At 34.6% G+C, this 17,955-nt stretch overlaps 1 protein-coding gene and 1 pseudogene across 1 annotated transcript; both read left to right on the forward strand.

Annotated features, from left to right (window-relative positions):
- Window positions 1-1,091: 1,091 nt before the first annotated feature.
- LOC132635652 (uncharacterized) lies at window positions 1,092-8,430 on the forward strand. Its single transcript, XM_060352127.1, has 8 exons — window positions 1,092-1,570; window positions 4,055-4,213; window positions 4,908-5,239; window positions 6,004-6,343; window positions 6,823-6,971; window positions 7,206-7,299; window positions 7,723-7,794; window positions 8,167-8,430. Exons 1-8 carry the CDS (start codon window positions 1,202-1,204, stop codon window positions 8,209-8,211), a joined length of 1,560 nt encoding a protein of 519 aa, XP_060208110.1. The 5' UTR covers window positions 1,092-1,201; the 3' UTR covers window positions 8,212-8,430.
- A 4,971-nt stretch (window positions 8,431-13,401) lies between these two features.
- On the forward strand, window positions 13,402-14,323 carry LOC132638313 (large ribosomal subunit protein eL43z-like; annotated as a pseudogene).
- Window positions 14,324-17,955: the final 3,632 nt, after the last annotated feature.

Raw genomic sequence — 17,955 nt, forward strand, 5'->3', positions numbered from 1 at the left:
TACCAAATTTATGCCGGGCCCGGTATACTTATGCCTTATGGGCAGACTTGGCATAAGTATGCCGGATCCGGCATAACTTTGGTAATTCCTTTATAAGTTTATGCCGGATTCGGCATATTTATGGGCAAACTTTTAGTTAAGCCTTAACTAAAAGTCTTTTCCTAGTTATGACTTATGGGGCAGACTTTTAGTTAAGGCATAAGTAAAAGTATGTCCCATAAGACTTAACTTTTCCTTAAGACATAGACTTTATTTTATAAGCCAAATTTGGTTAGTTCAAACTCCGCATATTGGCAACCAAATTGAACTTAACATCAGCAAAGCAGTAACGCTGTGAAAGAAACAGATCATACATTGGCAGAAACAAAACATGCTCATAAAAGGTTGATATTGTTTTTATATTTTATCTACGGGTGCATCGTAGGATGTGTCAATTTGCACAACTTGGTAAGTGCAAATACTATCAGACTGAGGTACGTTTGCAACATTTTAAGACCTGAATATGCATTAAGATACATTTAGTTAGAACAAAACATCCACATTCTTTATTGGTTTGTCATGATTTACTGGTCTGGTCCCATTAAAAGTTTGTCCATAAATATGGCTGACCAGGCATAAACTTGTTAAGGAATTATCAAAGTTATGCTGGACCCGGCATAAACTTGTTAATGAATTACCAAAGTTATGCCGGACCCGACATACTTATGCCAAGTCTGCCCATAAGGCAGAGTATGCCGGGTCCAGCATAACTTTGGTAATTCCTTAACAAGTGTATGCCCGGTCGGGCATACACGCGAGCCAAATCTTGCCTTTTCAATTTTTTTTTTAATTTATGCTTGAGCGGGGGTTCGAACCCAAAACCTCATGATTTCTGCGTGAACGCTCAGGGTTGCAACGCAAAGGGCAAAAATTAAAGACCAGTAATATGAGGGGCATAATTTAAAGACCACAAATATGAGGGGCAAAATTTAAAAACCACTCCAAAGGAAGGGCAATCCGCGCAAAAAAAATGTACTGCAACGAAAAACAGGCCGCGGATATTTCCAAAAGCACCTCCTCAGCAATAAAAAGCCCAAAAACCAAAATAAAGCCCAACAAGCCCACATCTTCTCCACTAGATTCCTTAGGTCAAGAAACAGAACCAAAAACCTCCTTCTTCACCACTGTCCGTCCACTGACCCAAACCCTTGAAACCCTAACAATGGCAGCAGCTTCCTACGAATACGAAGACGGTGGGTACCCACAGAAACAACCCGATGCATCTCCATACGACCCGAATTTCGTACCCGATTCGGTAAAATCATTCGTAGTTCATCTATACAGACACATAAGAGAGAAGAATGTATACGAGATTCACCAGATGTATGAAACATCTTTCCAGACATTGAGTGACCGTATGTTTAAGGAAACACCTTGGCCTTCAGTTGATGCTGTTGCTGCTTACGTTGATAATGACCATGTTTTCTGTTTGCTTTATCGTGAGATGTGGTTTCGTCATTTGTATGCTAGGCTTTCTCCTACTCTTAGACAAAGGATTGATTCTTGGGATAATTATTGCAGCCTTTTTCAGGTTTGTTTTTCTTTGTTAGATATGTTGTTTTTAAGGCCTTTTTGTCCCCCCTTTGATTGTGTTGTTTTGTGTTATCCGGTTTAGCTGTTTATGTAACATAATATTGGAATGAGGATTGTCAGGATTAGGTTTCTTATAGTTTTTTCTTCCTGGTTAAAGATGGCAATTTAGTGCCTTTATATCCATTTTTGATGTGTTGTTATGTGTTACATGGTTTAGCTGTTTCTGTAACATAATATTTGAATTCTGGTTGTCAGGATTAGTTTCCTTATGATTTTCTTCTTCGTTATGTCAATTTTAGTGCCTTTTTATCCAATTTTTTTTGATGTGTTATTTTATGTTATCTGGTTTAGCTGTTTCAGTAACATCGTATGTGAATTAGGATTGTAGGATTAGGTTTCTTAGGCTTTTCTTCTTCGTTAAATATGTCAGCTTTAGTGCCCTTTTATCAAATTTTTTGATGTGTTATCCGGTTTTACTCCAACTCTCCATAATTTGGATTCTTTAACACTAGGGGGTTTTGGTTCGAAGACAAATAATGCCAGTAGTAATGCTGGGATTATTTCTTATCGACCGGTCCATTGTCTAATTTCTGATAGTACTGAAGAGGTGTATCCGTGTATAAGTTTAAATATAGTACCAGTGTTGTTAATGCCATAATTTACTATGTATAAGAATATTACTGAATAAGGTGTGTAAGTAATACTGGTATTAGTTGTACTAGACTTAACCTTGCAACCCAACATTGTACTAAAATTTTATACCAGAATTATTCTGCCTAATACACCCTACCAAACTACCCCTAGATGTTTTCTTTGGTTCTACTCACATACATGTCAACAAGTAGAATAAAAAGACTTCCTAAATCATGCACATTCTCCATATAAGGAAAATAACCAGAATAGAGTGAGGGGGATGACATGATTTCCCCTCTAAATTGTACTCCATAAGCCTAAAAGAATCATTTTTATCAAAATTGTTGCTACTCAGAATAGATCTTTCGTAACTATAGTAGCTCATGGGGTTCTTAAGTTGGATCTGAGACTAAAATATTTAACTATAGATGTTTTATTGGAACTTGGAACAGCGTTTCACTGTTTCCTTGTAGTTGTATATAGGCATTTTTGCTTATTTTTCTGTATTTGTTTGGCATATAATGTGCAGAAAACTGTTGTATCTTTGTATGCTTTTGTCGTTTTTGATATTTTCAATTCTTGTGGTAGTTAGTCTTATTTATTTTATGATCGGTGACTCATATGCAGGAGAAATAACATTATTTGCTAGATAGTTTGCTTCTTTTGTATCATGTTAGTGAAATATTGATGACATCTTTTGTGGCTTCTCTCTTTGAGGTGTTCAAATAACTCTCAGGAAGTCCTTGCTAGAGCCATGACTACTAATCTTGTCTCATGTTAGGTGATATACACTCGTATATTGCTCATCTTTGACTAGACCCGGAGTTTAGGATGTTAGTTTGACGCGTGTTATTACTTAAGGAAAATATATTTGACTTGTGTATTGTACTTGTGGTAGTGGAAGAAAATAGTAACATAGTGGTTGAAAAGTTAGATAGAGAAAGCCACTTACGCTTAAAATTGGATAGTTAAATGGATCTGAATTTTTGGCTGTTGGAAGTTGTATTGAATAGTATTATTAATAGTGTTAAAAATTTGGGATACTCCAAAACAAAAAGAGTATCATATAAATACATTGTTTGTACTAGAAAAAAAAATTGTGACGGTTGGAAGTTGTATTCTGCTTTATCTTTCAAAAGAAAAGTCTGCATGAATTACAAGAGTTTATAGATCTTTCAAAACAAATTTCTTCGATGTAATTTTAGGTCTACCCCGTGCCCTTTAAAAACCTTCACTTACCATGGTTTCACACCCACGAACAACCAATCCCAAAGCGAACTTTTCTCGTTTTATCCTCAGTACGTGCTGCATGCACCTTCTGTCGAATGTGGTTGTTTTAATAAATCTAGTCTTGTATGCCACACATCCATTTTAGCATTTGCATCTCGGCAACACTCATCTTGTGGATATGTTGGACTTTAGCAGCCCAACATTAACTCCAATATAATCTTGTTAGTCTTATAATTACCTTTCACTTTGTTTGATTATGAGTAAGTATTATTATATAAAATTTCTTTGCATAGAGAACTGTTAAGTGTTTGTACTGTATAAATCTCTCTCTCCCCCCCCCCCCCCCCCCCTCGTATCTTTGGATTATATATATAATATCTCCTTTTTGGGTATCCATTTTAGGTTAATAGCATATATTTCATAAATGGACAAAATTGGGGCAGTACTATGTTTGTCTTGCAGTATGGATGTATTTCATTTATTTATTAATGAATGCACTTACTTACAGTATATATTTTGGTATCTATGGTTCACTGATTTTGAAGCCTTGGAACAAAGATATTTATTGGCCTTGTGAAATAAATCTAGAGTCTTACATATAGACTGTGCATTGCTGTAGGTGGTGCTGCACGGTGTGGTCAACATGCAATTGCCAAACCAGTGGTTGTGGGACATGGTAGATGAGTTTGTATACCAATTCCAGGCATTCTGTCAATACCGTGCAAAGATGAAGAACAAAACTGCTGAGGAGATTGCATTGCTGAAGCAATATGACCAGGTAGCTTACAGATTACCATGACTTTTCTTCTTCCCTTTAGTTTAACATATTAATATTGTCTGAGTTATAAGATTATCTGAAATACTTGTTCAGTTAGTTCTCTATTTTACTTGTAAAGATCTTTCTAACATTTTCTCTTGCTTTTCATTATTGTTTGTGTATTTACTCTCTTAACATTGGTGATAACGTTGTTTTAGATAAAACTGAATTATTGGTTATATGAATTGTCTGTATGTGCATATGTTATAATGCAGTAAATTTATCCTGTAACATTGTTTCTGACCCGTACATCTTGCGACATTGTTTTCTGGCATTTTTTAATCTGGTTTTCAGTTTATTACCAGGGGCATTGATGTGTTGCATTCAAGTAATGTAGTTGATTTTTAGCCTGTAGCTAAGGTCATACATTGCTGGTGGTTGAATAAGAGTTGCTCTTTAGCTTGTATCTAAGGTCTTCCATTGACATTTGGTGTTCATGCATGAATAAGCAAGGCTATATTGGCTTTAGTGATGGGAGAAAGTTATGGTATTGATGGATATTAAGTATTAAAGTGCCAAGTGGCCATTAGATGAGGAGATTGGATTAGTTGTCAAGCCTGACTTGGACATTTACCAATATATTTCTGTATTATGATTCACATAAATCATTTATGATCCTCTTGTCTTAAACAAATCTCTAAATGATGTTTATCAGGCTTGGAATGTCTACGGCGTCCTCAACTTCTTACAAGCCCTTGTGGAGAAATCGACGATAATCCAAATATTGGAGAGGGAGAAGGAAGGTCTTGAAGAGTTTACTGCTACTGATGGGTATGATTACAGTGGTGGAAGTAATGTCTTGAAGGTTTTGGGCTATTTCAGCATGATAGGCTTGCTTAGAGTTCATTGTTTGTTGGGTGATTATCATACTGGCTTGAAGTGCTTACGTCCAATTGACATAACGCAGCAAGGTGTTTACACCAGTGTTATTGGAAGTCACATAACCACAATATATCACTACGGCTTTGCTAATCTTATGTTGAGGAGGTATGTTGGTATTTATTTTGTCCCAACTCTTGCATTAATGTCATATGTACTACACAGTTCTATATTATCATGTGCACTTTATATTGTTATTACTAACAGTTTATCTTAAACTATGCATTCCTTTCATGTTGCGTAATATTGCTCGTCATAATGTTATTATCAAATTAAAGAAACTAGCTGAACTGTTGGGAAACGACTGATGTTTTTTGTCATTGGAAACTGAAGAAAATATGCAGTAGAGGACATTGGTCATATAATTTGCAACTTCATTACCTGTCTGGTATTAGGGAGTTATATGCTCTTTTCTTTTTATTAAACTGTTAGGGTATGTTACTTTTCCTAGAAAAAGAAAAGATTTGGACAAGAGGGGGTTGCTCAGATGGTAAGCGCCCTCCACTTTCAACCCGAAGGTTGCGAGTTCGAGTCACCAAGGGAGCAAAGGAGGGAGCTCCTGGGGAGGGGTAACCACAAAAAAAAAAAAAACTCAATCCTTCTCAAAAGAAGATATTGTTTAATATTGCTGCTTTACAGACAATTCGTAATAACAGTGGAATTCAGATCTTTTAGTTTTCTTAATCACGTGATTAGATTTCAGTCTGGGGAAAGGGGTGATTCTCTGTTTTTTCTTGGGGTGTGTGGGCATCTTTAATCAAGGAGCCACCTCACCAATCTCCAAGTGCTCGAAGTTCTAGGTGTATTTACTTTTGCTTTAGCGGAGTAATTTCGTTTTCTCTAATCTGGAAACTGGATTCACCGTGTTACAGGTATGTAGAGGCTATCCATGAATTTAACAAAATCCTTCTATATATTTATAAGACAAAACAGTATCACCAGAAGTCACCTCAGTACGAGCAGATACTGAAGAAAAATGAGCAGATGTACGCCCTGTTGGCTATATCTTTGTCACTGTGCCCTCAAGTGAAACTTGTTGAAGAAACTGTGAATTCTCAATTAAGAGAGAAGTATGGTGAGAAGATGGCGAGAATGCAAAGATATGATGATGAGGCATTTGCACTCTATGATGAGCTCTTCTCATATGCATGCCCTAAGTTTATTACTCCCTCTGCTCCAAGTTTTGAGGAGCCTCTTGTAAATTATAACCAGGTATATTCTTGCCAGACCTGTTTTAATTGGACTTGATTTCTGGACCTTTCTATCCCACTTGCAAGCTGAGTTTAAACATTGTTCTCCTCAATCCTATGAAAATGTTCATTTATTAGATATCCTATTACCATTTATAGAATCTTTTGTGTAGATAGCCAGGGTTGACCTTTTTTTAAAAATAAAAAAATAAAAAAAATACTTTCTTAGTGCTAGTTTTGATATCAATAATACTTACCTTTTCAAAGAAAATGTTCATCTATTACTAGAAATGTTTTCTTCGATTGCATCCAATTTGCTCCTCCAGTCGATGCAATTATCCTTGTGTAGTTCATGTGTAGTATTGCTTCATGTCTCATTTCTTGACTGCACATTTCGAACGACAATGGACTGATGGCTCTGTATGCTCCCATCACGACACATTTTTTCAGCTTTTACTCAGCTATGGCAGTGCTGTTAAATTTTTATGTTGTCTGCTTCAGGATGCCTATAGGCTACAGCTGAAGCTGTTCCTTTATGAAGTGAAGCAGCAACAATTATTGGCCGGTGTTAGGACCTTTTTGAAAGTGTATTCAACAATCTCCCTGGGGAAGCTTGCAAATTACATGGAAGTTGATGAACCCACTCTAAGGTCTCAAACATCTTATGTATTTAGTGGGTTTGTTACTATGTTGCTCGCACTCTTCAAAAATGTTCAATGGGCGCGTGTCGGATTCTCCAAAAGTAGTGTAGTTTTGGAGAATCCGACACGGGTGCAACATTGAAAGTGAAGAGTCCATGCAACTTAGGTTTGTTATTATGATACAAATTTTCAGTTGTGATCTATGATTTTGTTGGCTTATATACTGAGTTCAATGTTACACAGGACAATTTTGATGACATACAAGCACAAAACACATGCTGTCGATTCCGTTGGCAAGATAACTTCTAATGCTGATGTAGATTTCTACATTGATGAAGTAAGGAGCACATGTTCTGTAACTTTCTGTTTTAATCTGTTTACTCCTTTCTCCATTGGGTAATAGGTGGCCAACAACATTATTTATTAAAATTAGTCTAGGTAATTTGCCTGGAGTTTTATGCCTGTTATTCTTGTTTGATCATATATTCAAAATAATGCCTTTTTGAGTAGTTCAGGTAGTCAACTGTTTTTCTGCATCTACCTTTGTCATCATTCTCAAGAGATGCAAATAATTACTGTGGTGATTGTTTTTCTAGTTCCAGTGTCATTTAACTTTTGGAAATTCTTTCCAGTAGCCTTCAGTACTATTAGTCTTGGGCGAGAAATACATGTGAAATTCTAGTTCCTGTGCTAGTTCTTACCCGAGGTAGTAAATGTGTCATACATTCTGCAAAATGATTCATGTTATTTTTTATTCCAGGACATGATCCGTGTAGTAGAATCTAAACCGGCCAAGAAGTATGGTGATTACTTTTTGCGTCAGATTGTGAAGGTAATTCTTGTAAAACACTCTCAGCCGTGGTTTTCATTCTCTCTTGTAACATAGAGCCCGTTTGGATTGGCTTATAAGTTGCTTATAAGCTGTTTTCAGCTTTTTTGAGTGTTTGGCTGGTCAACTTAAAGTCATTTTGTGCTTAAAATTAGCTCAAAAAAATAATTGAGCCAGTTTGACTTAGCTTATCTAAAGCAGCTTATAAACTGTTATAAGCCACAAAAAATAAGTTGGGTTATCCCAACTTATTTTTTTTCAGTTTATAAGCTGCAAACAGCTTATAAGCCGCTTAAAATAAACCTATCCAAACAAGGCTTATACTCATGCAATGTGCTTATCTTGATTGCCATCTCTTCCATGTTTGTTTTCCAGCTTGAAGGGATCATGACTGACATTGACAGGATAAAGCTGGACTAGGCTACCTTCCTATGTCCTAGTATTAGTAGCGCTAGCTTATTTTGAGCTTTCATTTTTGTACTAAGAGGAGGAAGTGGAAAGAGAGTATGCATTTTGTTTTTTTTTTCCCAGTTTGAGATCGGCTATTATGCAACTTTGTTGATTAATGATCAGTTAAAAACAATTTCTTCTCGAATTGTAATTTATCAATACAAGTTGTCTTTTGTTAAAAGTTCAAAACCGAGCTTTGGGTTCAGCCGACAACCGAGCTTCTGCATTAGGTCTAAGAAGGCCTTTCTTTTTATTACTACGTATCTTGACTGAAGTTATCTGAGTCCGGAGCTAAAATGGCATATTTTTACAGCAATTAGATCAAAATAGACTGTCTTTTTTTTTTTTTTACCCAAATGGGTATTTCGTTAGATCATTCAACGAAATATCCCAGTTACTGTTCATAGCAGCAACTCTTTTTTTTTTTTTTTTTTTTTTTTTGCTATTTCGTGGATTGTTTCACGAAATAGCTTTTTTTTTAATTTTTTTTTGCATTTTGTGGAACAATCCACGAAATAGTTTTTTTTTTTTTTTTTTTTTTAATTTCGTGAAAAAAATGATTTTTTTTTACATATCATGACACAATCCACGAAATATATGTTTTTTTATTTTATTTCGTGAATAAAAAAAGAAATAGGAAATTATAATTTTTTTTTTGTTTTTGCATTTCGTGTATTAAAAAACGAAATAGGATAAATTTTTTTCTAATTTTGTTCGTATAAAAAGGAAATTGGAAAATATATATATATATATATATATATATATATATATATTATTTCGTGTATTAATGAAGGAAATTGATTTGTTTTTTTATTTTGCATTTCGTAATCTAATGAACGAAATAGGTTTTTTTTTTGTATTTAGTGAATAAAAAAACGAAATAGGAAATTATATACATATATATATATATTTTTTGCATTTCGTGTATTAAAAAACGAAATAGGAAAATAATTTTATTTTCATTTCGTTTATATAAAAATGAAATAGGAATATATATATATATTTCATTCATGTACCAATGAAATATTTTGTGGATTGTTCCACGAAATGCAAAATAAAAAATAAAAAAAAAACATATTTCGTGGATTGTTCCACGAAATGCAAAAAAAAAAAAAAAAAAACAGTTTTATTTATATTAACGAAACTGTTTTATTTTTTAATTTAAAACTGTTTTTTTTTATTTTTTATTTTGCATTTCGTGGAACAATCCACGAAATATAAAAAAAAAAATAGTTTTTTTTATATATTTTTGAAATTGATCTTATATATATATATATTCCAAATTGATTAAAAGCCATTTTTAGTCAACTTTATATATCGAGAAAATTAGTCAGCTTTATTTTCAAAAATTGAAACCGCAGAAGTGAAATTGACATTCAGAGATACATTATCCCTGGATTTTTACGTTGAAATCTATTGCGTATCATCATCTTATAAGTAAATAAAACTGAAAATTTCATGCCAATTTGGGGAAAAATTGAAATTGAATGTGATAAAAGGCGTTTTTTTAAAAATCGGCTCGGCCAAACCGCCTTGTGGCAGTTTGTGTGCATAGATCTCGGAAAAATACCCAAAATCAAAAAAAAAATCGCGTAAATCGGACGTCCGAGCGCAAAGTTATGACCATCTAAAGTTTGACGACTTTACAACTAGTTTTTCTCCCTATATTTTTTAGAATTATATTTATATTTAAAATAAAGTTATGTCTTGACTTTACAACTATTTTTTTTTTCGTTTATTAAAAAACGAAATAAGATTTTTTTTTATTTCGTGAATATATAAATGTTTTTATAAATGAAACACAAAAATATATATATATATATTCATCCTATTTCATTGGTACATGAATGAAATATATATATATATATATATATATATATTCCTATTTTTTATTTTCCTATTTCGTTTTTTAATACACGAAATGCAATATATATATATATATATATGTATATAATTTCCTATTTCGTTTTTTTATTCACTAAATACAAAAAAAAAAAAAACCTATTTCGTTCATTAGATTACGAAATGCAAAAAAAATAAAAAAACAAATCAATTTCCTTCATTAATACACGAAATAATATATATATATATATATATATATATATATTTTCAATTTCCTTTTTATACGAACGAAATTAGAAATTTTTTTATCCTATTTCGTTTTTTAATACACGAAATGCAAAAACAAAAAAAAAAATTATAATTTCCTATTTCTTTTTTTATTCACGAAATAAAATAAAAAAAACATCTATTTCGTGGATTGTGTCATGATATGTAAAAAAAAAATCATTTTTTTCACGAAATTAAAAAAAAAAAAAAAAAAAAGCTATTTCGTGGATTGTTCCACGAAATGCAAAAAAAAATTAAAAAAAAAAGCTATTTCGTGGAGCAATCCACGAAATAGCAAAAAAAAAAAAAAAAAAAAAAAAAAAAAAAAAAGTTGCTGCTATGAACAGTAACTGGGGTATTTCGTTGAATGACCATTTGGGTATAAAAAAAAAAAGACAGCCTATTTTGATCCAATTGCTGTAAAAATATGCCATTTTGGCTCGAAGTTATCTTAATATTTAAGACGGTGTTTTTCCTCAGTATTGAGTGTATGTTTTCTGCCAAAAAAGAAATGGTCGATCGCATCAATTGTAACCAGAAGGAAGATTAATAAGTGGTTTTTTATACCAGAAAACATATTAAATTTCATCTTTGTCAAACACCTATAACTTATTCATTATTTGAACAGAAATTTTGTTCAACTTAGAAACGAAAGCAAAGAAAGACGTAAACAATTGGCAGTATTTGTTTCGTCTCAACGACTTTTTCCTAAACACGTCAGATAAAAGTAAAGCTAGAAACATCAAATCTTACAAGAAAACGTGTACACCGTAGACATTTGAAATTGGCTCCTTTGATATTGGAAAGTAGACTTGTTTCCACTGGGGCCGCATATCGGTCGATTCCGTTCGGGTTTTAAAGTTATCGATTTAACTTATTGGTTATCGATTTGTAGACATGGTATACCGTTAAGATATCGGTTAATGGGTTATCGGTTAACTGATTATTGTTTGTTATCGGTTCGGTTATCGCTTTAACTGTTATGATTTCACATAAAAAGTTTTCAAGAACAAAGAACCCATGCACGGTTTTGAACGAAAGAGAAATACAAAAACACAGAAACGAGTGAGAGTTGAAAAGAATGTCGAAGATGTAAAAGAGATCCACTTCTTTTCTTTCCAAGGTAAAGCAAAATAAAGTTTACTAATCAAGTGAAATCGCCGCGTGAGACTGTTTATGAAGTGAAAATCAAGTAACCCTAAATTTAGTAAAGTGTCTTTGTATATAAAAAGGTAGAATTGTAATTAAATAAATGGTTATCGGGTTATCGGTTCGCTCATTAACAAAAATGGCCAAACCATGACCCGACCCAATAATCCAATAACCACAGGGCACCACCCGATACCCGAACCAATAATCCATTAACCCGAACCGATTATTGATTTAGCCGTTAATATGCATAGCCCTAGTTTCCAGTGAGTTATTTTCCATGAAGTGATATATGCCATGCACAAAACCCAAAACATATGAATAATAGTGCATATCGTCAACAAAGCACCTGTTTCCAACTGCAACCAACTTTAAAGTATTCTCCAACCCCTCCTTTTCAATGTGTGAGGATATAACGCCTTTCTCTTCTTAAACACAAAATACCTAGAGTAAGTAGCAACGCTCATTTTCCTTTTAGGGAAAACCAGACTCATGAATTGTTAAGCAATGGTAAGGTGCAGGAGGTAATAAGGCTGGTTTTTTCCTTTAATAAGAGCATGACACGTGACTTTGTAAAATTGAAAATGAAGTTTTAACGAGTGAGAGGTAAATATAGCTCTAAAGTATGACTGTAGGGGTGTATTTGTTGGAAAAGGATAACGGAGGACAAATATATATATAACTTATTTTCGATTGTAGAAGGGCAAATATAACCCTTTCCCATTTTCTAAATACAAGTGTGTCATGTGCTTTGTAGTGCGGACCCGGGGTTATATTGGAAATTTATTGAAATCAGACGACTTTATTGGCTGGATAAGTGCTTTCTGTAGTAAAAAGTTATGTTCTTTCACGAAGGGGTGTCATTTTAAACACTTACAGTATTGGAACAAATACTATTACTATCATAATGAGTTAAAATTGGGAGCAATTTGAATGAGGTCATTATGATTTTCTGACTTCAAATTGTCAGCAATTACAATGAAAATAAATGCAAATGCTTAATCTACTTTTCGTTCTTCTTATTCATCTGAATATCAACATGACAACTGTATTAGAATAATATTTATAGCTTGTAATTTTCATAGTTAGAATGTCTAGTTCTGTTCCTTTTTATTTGCTTGACAACTGTATTAATTAATTGAAATTTAAGTCTGTGTGCAAATCATATCTTTTTAAAAAATGCACATGATTTGTAAGTGTTTTAGTTAATTTGAAAAAAAAAAATGCGTTGCATATGTCTTAATTAATTCAAAAAAGACCAAATAAAGTGAGAAAAGTAGCAAGTAGGATAAAACTACATGCAAACCTACAAACACAATATGTTTATTTTGTCATGAGCAAAGAGATAAGTAGTACGAAATAAGAGATTTGTGTTTGCTTGTTATTTCCGGCAAGAGAATCCCCAAGATCTGTTTTCTTCTTCTATTCCATCATTTCATAACTACAAACTAACTTGAATTACATCAGAAGAGAAAGCAATGAGAAAAAATACTTTATTATTCTATAACATTTTTGGATATTACTCCTTTATTTTGTATATCTTTCAAAACTTTCACTCAAATAATACAATACTATTTTAACGTATAAACAAGGATGATTGACTTTGACTTTCACACATCACACTACTGCTCAAGTTAGGAATACTACAAGTTGGGCATAGCCAAAACAGTCGACATGGGCCTTGCGCTACTTCGTCAGCGCTTTTATAGTTTCATTCATCTTAATCGCCTATTGTATTCACATATGTTATCTTCATTGCCGATCAGAGATGTCAGATGCTCATACTGAGATACAGGATGCTCATGCTCCTGTATATATCTAGCTATAGCGTTGCAGGATGCTCTTGTAGAAGAGAGGCATCCAGTTGACTTAGATGTAATTATCATAACACATTTTCTTGATTGTATTTTTTGGGCATAGAGGTCGAAATTATTGTAGTATATGTTTAGGCGACTTTGTTAGAGAAAAATCCCTACGAGTTCTCTCTTGTGAGCACATGTATCACCATTATTGCATCAATAGATAGATGTCGATTGCCGATTGGTGCTACTCAGTGCCACTGCATCGCCGCGCTATATCTACAGGATAATCCTGTAAATATAACGTTGCAGGATGCTCTTGTAGGGAGAGACATCCAATTGACTCGGATGCAATTATTAGCACATTTTCCTTAATTCTATTTTTTGCGGAAAGGAATTGTAGGGTTAGTTGCCGCTGCTACGTTGTCTTCTTCAACCCTCGTCTCTTTCCTCTTTCAGAATGCTTCCATTACTGCTCAAAATCACTAAGAGGACCAAGAAGGCCGGTATTGTCGGGAAGTATGGTACCCGTTATGGGGCTAGTTTGAGGAAGCAGATTAAAAAATTTGAGGTCAGTCAGCAGAGCAAGTATTTTTGTGAGTTCTGTGGGAAGTACGCCGTGAAGAGAAAGGTTCTTGGTATTTGGGACTGCAAAGATTGTGGCCAAGTCAAAGCAGGGGGTGCCTATACGCTCTGACACTGCAAGCTTTGTGAATGTTAGGAGCACCATTCGAAGGCTAAGGGAGTAGACAGAGTGCTAGAGACTTCAAGCATTTTACTTATCAAAGAAACTTGGAGCATTTTAATTCTTATTTGAATTTGATTGTGAGATACTTTTCACTGTTTAATGTTTAATGAGCTTTACTTTGGTAGTAAAAAAAAATTGAGGATAGAGGTCGAGATTATTGTAGTATATGTTTAGGCGACTTTGTTAGAGGAGAATCCATACGAGTTCTCCCTTGTGAGCACATGTATCACCATGCATGATTGTATCAATAGATGAATGTCAGACTGGTGCTACATAGTTTCACTCTGTTGTCGCATTATATCTACAAGATGCTCTTGTAGGGGAGAGGGATTCAGTTGTCTCGGATGAAATTATTAGCACATTTTTCTTGATTCTATTTTCTGATAGAGGTTGAGATTATTGTAGTATATGTTTAGGTGACTGTTAAAGGAGAATCCATACGAGTTTTCTATTGTGAGCACATGTATCACCATTATTGCATCAATAGATGGATGTCGACTGGTGCTACTTAGTGCCCACTGTGTCGCCGCACTATATCTACCTGATGCTCCGATACATATAATATTGCAGGATGCTCTTGTAGAGAAGAGACATCCAGTGCAGTTGATTTGGATGTAATTATTAGTACAGTTTTCTTGATTCTTTCTTTTGAGGATAGAGTATGTTTATGCGACTTTGTTAGTAAAGAAGCCCCACGAGTTCTCCCTTGTGAGCACATGTTGCATCAATGGATGGATGTCGACTGGTGCTACTTAGTGTCAACTGTGTCGCTATGACTATTATAGTTTAGGTCTTTAGGGTATATACTAAAGATAAGTTTTTCTCTTATGTTAGTTTGATATTAATGTATCTTTTGTGTAAAAATTGTCTTTAAATTCATCTTGAAATTGTTATCATTCTTTTTCTTATTTCTTAAATAAATTGTATAATATTATATATTTTTTTTGGATATTTGACTTGTGAACATAACTATAATTTGCCGATAAGTCAAATATGTAAACTGCCCCAATTTTTTTTTTTGGCGTCGATGATAACTGATGATTTAAATTTTTTTTAGAGTAGAAGCTTCGATTTCTATTACTGTTAATACGGTTAGGACTTAAGGTTCCACAAACTTAAATCAGTGTGCAAATGACATCTTTAAAAAAATGTACATGATTTGCAAGTGTTTTAATTTATTAAAAAAAAAATACACATGATTTACACATGTCTTAATTCATTTGAAAAATATCAATTAAAGTGAGAAAAAATAGCATTGGGTTTTTCGTAGCATGACAGACACACCTTTTCATTAAAAAGACACATTTTCTTTTAAAATATTTAACTTTATTAAACTAATATTTCCTCATTATTGAAAATTAAGGTGAAACACAAATTCACGTGCAATATCGTAAGTGCGACTCCGTGACATGTTCCGACTTAGTACACAAAATTTTATATTTTCATTCGATTGCTCTAATGAATCAAGCGAACCAATTAAATTAAGCATATGAATTTATTTATAGTATCATTTTCTGTCTTCCACAACTAGAAAAGACCATACATCTTCTTAGAACAATAATCAATTCAATTAGAGTAAAACATTGACCGCATATCATTCTTCCAAGTTTTTAGCAAGCATGCGGTACTCCAATATAAGTTCTTTCTGGCTTTAACAGAAATCTGCTCTTTAGGAAATATAGAAGTACAAAGATAATAACTTGGCTAAAAATTCGCTAAATAAATAAATAAATACAAATGATAAATTTCGAATGTGACTGCGATGGTAAAGAAATGGATCATGAGACTAACTCAATCCCAAAAGCTAGCTTATGAGGGGAGGATTGCCCAAGTCCAAATAAAGAGACCACCATCTCATTAACCACCGATGAGAGACTTTTTTCATTCTTCAACACCCCACCTCACGCCTAGGATTGGACATCTCTGGTGCGTGGGCAATTTAATTTGGGGGCCCAACATCGGGTGAGATGGGTCCTGCTCTGATACCATGTAAACAAATGGATCATGGGCCTAACTCAACCTCAAAAGCTAGCTTATGAGGGGAGGATTGCCCAAGTCCATATAAGAAAACCACTCATCTCATTAACCACCGATAAGGGATTTTTTTCATTCTTCAACACCTCACCTCACGCCCAGGACTGGACATCTGGTGTGGGCAAATTAATTTGGGGGCTCACATCGGGTGAGACGGGTCCTGCTCTGATACCATGTAAAGAAATGGATCATGAGCCTAATTCAACCACAAAAGCTCCCTCATCGGTGGTTAATGAAATGAGTGGTCTCCTTATATGGACTTGGGCAATCCTCCCCTCATAAGCTAGCTTTTGGGGTTGAGTTAGGCCTATGATCCATTTCTTTACAGCGATTTATTCGTGTCACACCCTAACCTTACTAGGGTGTGATGGGCACCCGACCCTTACCTAGGGCCGAGCGAACCCTCTGACTCATATTACGCACATAATATCTTTGAACTCTTAAATCAAATACAATAAAATACATAGTAAAACTTTCGGAAATATCCTTTTTCTTTGTTCTCAAATCAGACGAAATCTGTAATCATGTAGGACTTATATCATAACACAAAATGACACATCGACTGATGGAGCCGCTTACAGAACTGACAACCAATACCCACGACTCTGTCTGCAAAGTCTCTAACTTCGAACAAAACATCATAGCACATATACTGTAACTCGGCAGCACTCCAGGAACAAGTGGAGCCTGCCAACTCCGCTGGAACATCTTCTATAATAGCTTCAACTCATCTGGGTGTACCTGCGCGGCATGAAACGCAGCCCCCGAAGAAAGGGGGTCAGTACGGAATATGTACTGAGTATGTAAAGCATGGAATACCGAAAACAGAACTATAATCGACACAAGCAGTACAAAAATAAGTACATTATTCAGAATACCAAACTACTTAATTTTTCAGAACGCAGATCGTATTTGCCGATGTCATATGTCAGAATAAGTACAGAAAGTAAGTAAATCATCCAGAATATCCAAATACTTGTTTTCCAAACACAAATCATATATGCCGAAGATATATGCCAGAAGAAGTACAGAAGATAAGTGGCTTATACAAAATATCAAAATGCTTACTCGAAACACAAATCATGCATGTCAGAATCGGTGTCCGGTCCCTTGCGGGACTCGGGGAACGTGGTCGCCACCCCGTCCTTGGCGCCACACACATCATATTCCAGAAGATTTACTCCGTAATCTCCGTCACACATAACACATCATAGCATATACACGGTACTCGGGAACCGGACATATATACACGCGAACCCGGGAACCGGACACATCGTACTCCATAACATATACACGGTAACCGGGGGCCGGACACCTATACACGGTACCCCGGAACCGGACACATCATACTCCGGAATTATATATATGGAATCCGGCCCTCAAGCAAGGGACTCGGCGAACCATACGCACGATACATACCGGCCCGGGACTCGGCGAAAGAAGTAATGACACATGCACGAGCAGAGTAGTGAGAAACTAAATGCACATAAATCAGTTTTTAAGACTCGATGGGTAAGTATACTTGCCGACACCTGAAGGCTCAAAAAACAAGTTTCGGGTCAATCCGACTTAGTATAAGAAAGTTATGAGCGTTTGAAGTACAGAACCTTCTATGAACGTTTCGGAAGCTATTTTTGGAAAATCGAAGCAACAATCATATCAAGTGCCCCTCAGATATCGTTATGGTTCAAATCAAATAGAGCTTTTGGAACCATATGTACGCATCAAAATATATCAAAGACTCGATGGAGTAATCAAACGTGCTGTCATACTTACAGAACTCTTTTAAAAACATGTCAAAAGTGAATAAGAATCATAGACAAACTCGGAATCACAGAATAGAATAACACCAAGATGCATATCATACCTTACTTG

This window comes from Lycium barbarum, chromosome 4, assembly GCF_019175385.1.
Source record: "Lycium barbarum isolate Lr01 chromosome 4, ASM1917538v2, whole genome shotgun sequence".
NCBI classification, from domain to species: Eukaryota; Viridiplantae; Streptophyta; class Magnoliopsida; order Solanales; family Solanaceae; genus Lycium; species Lycium barbarum.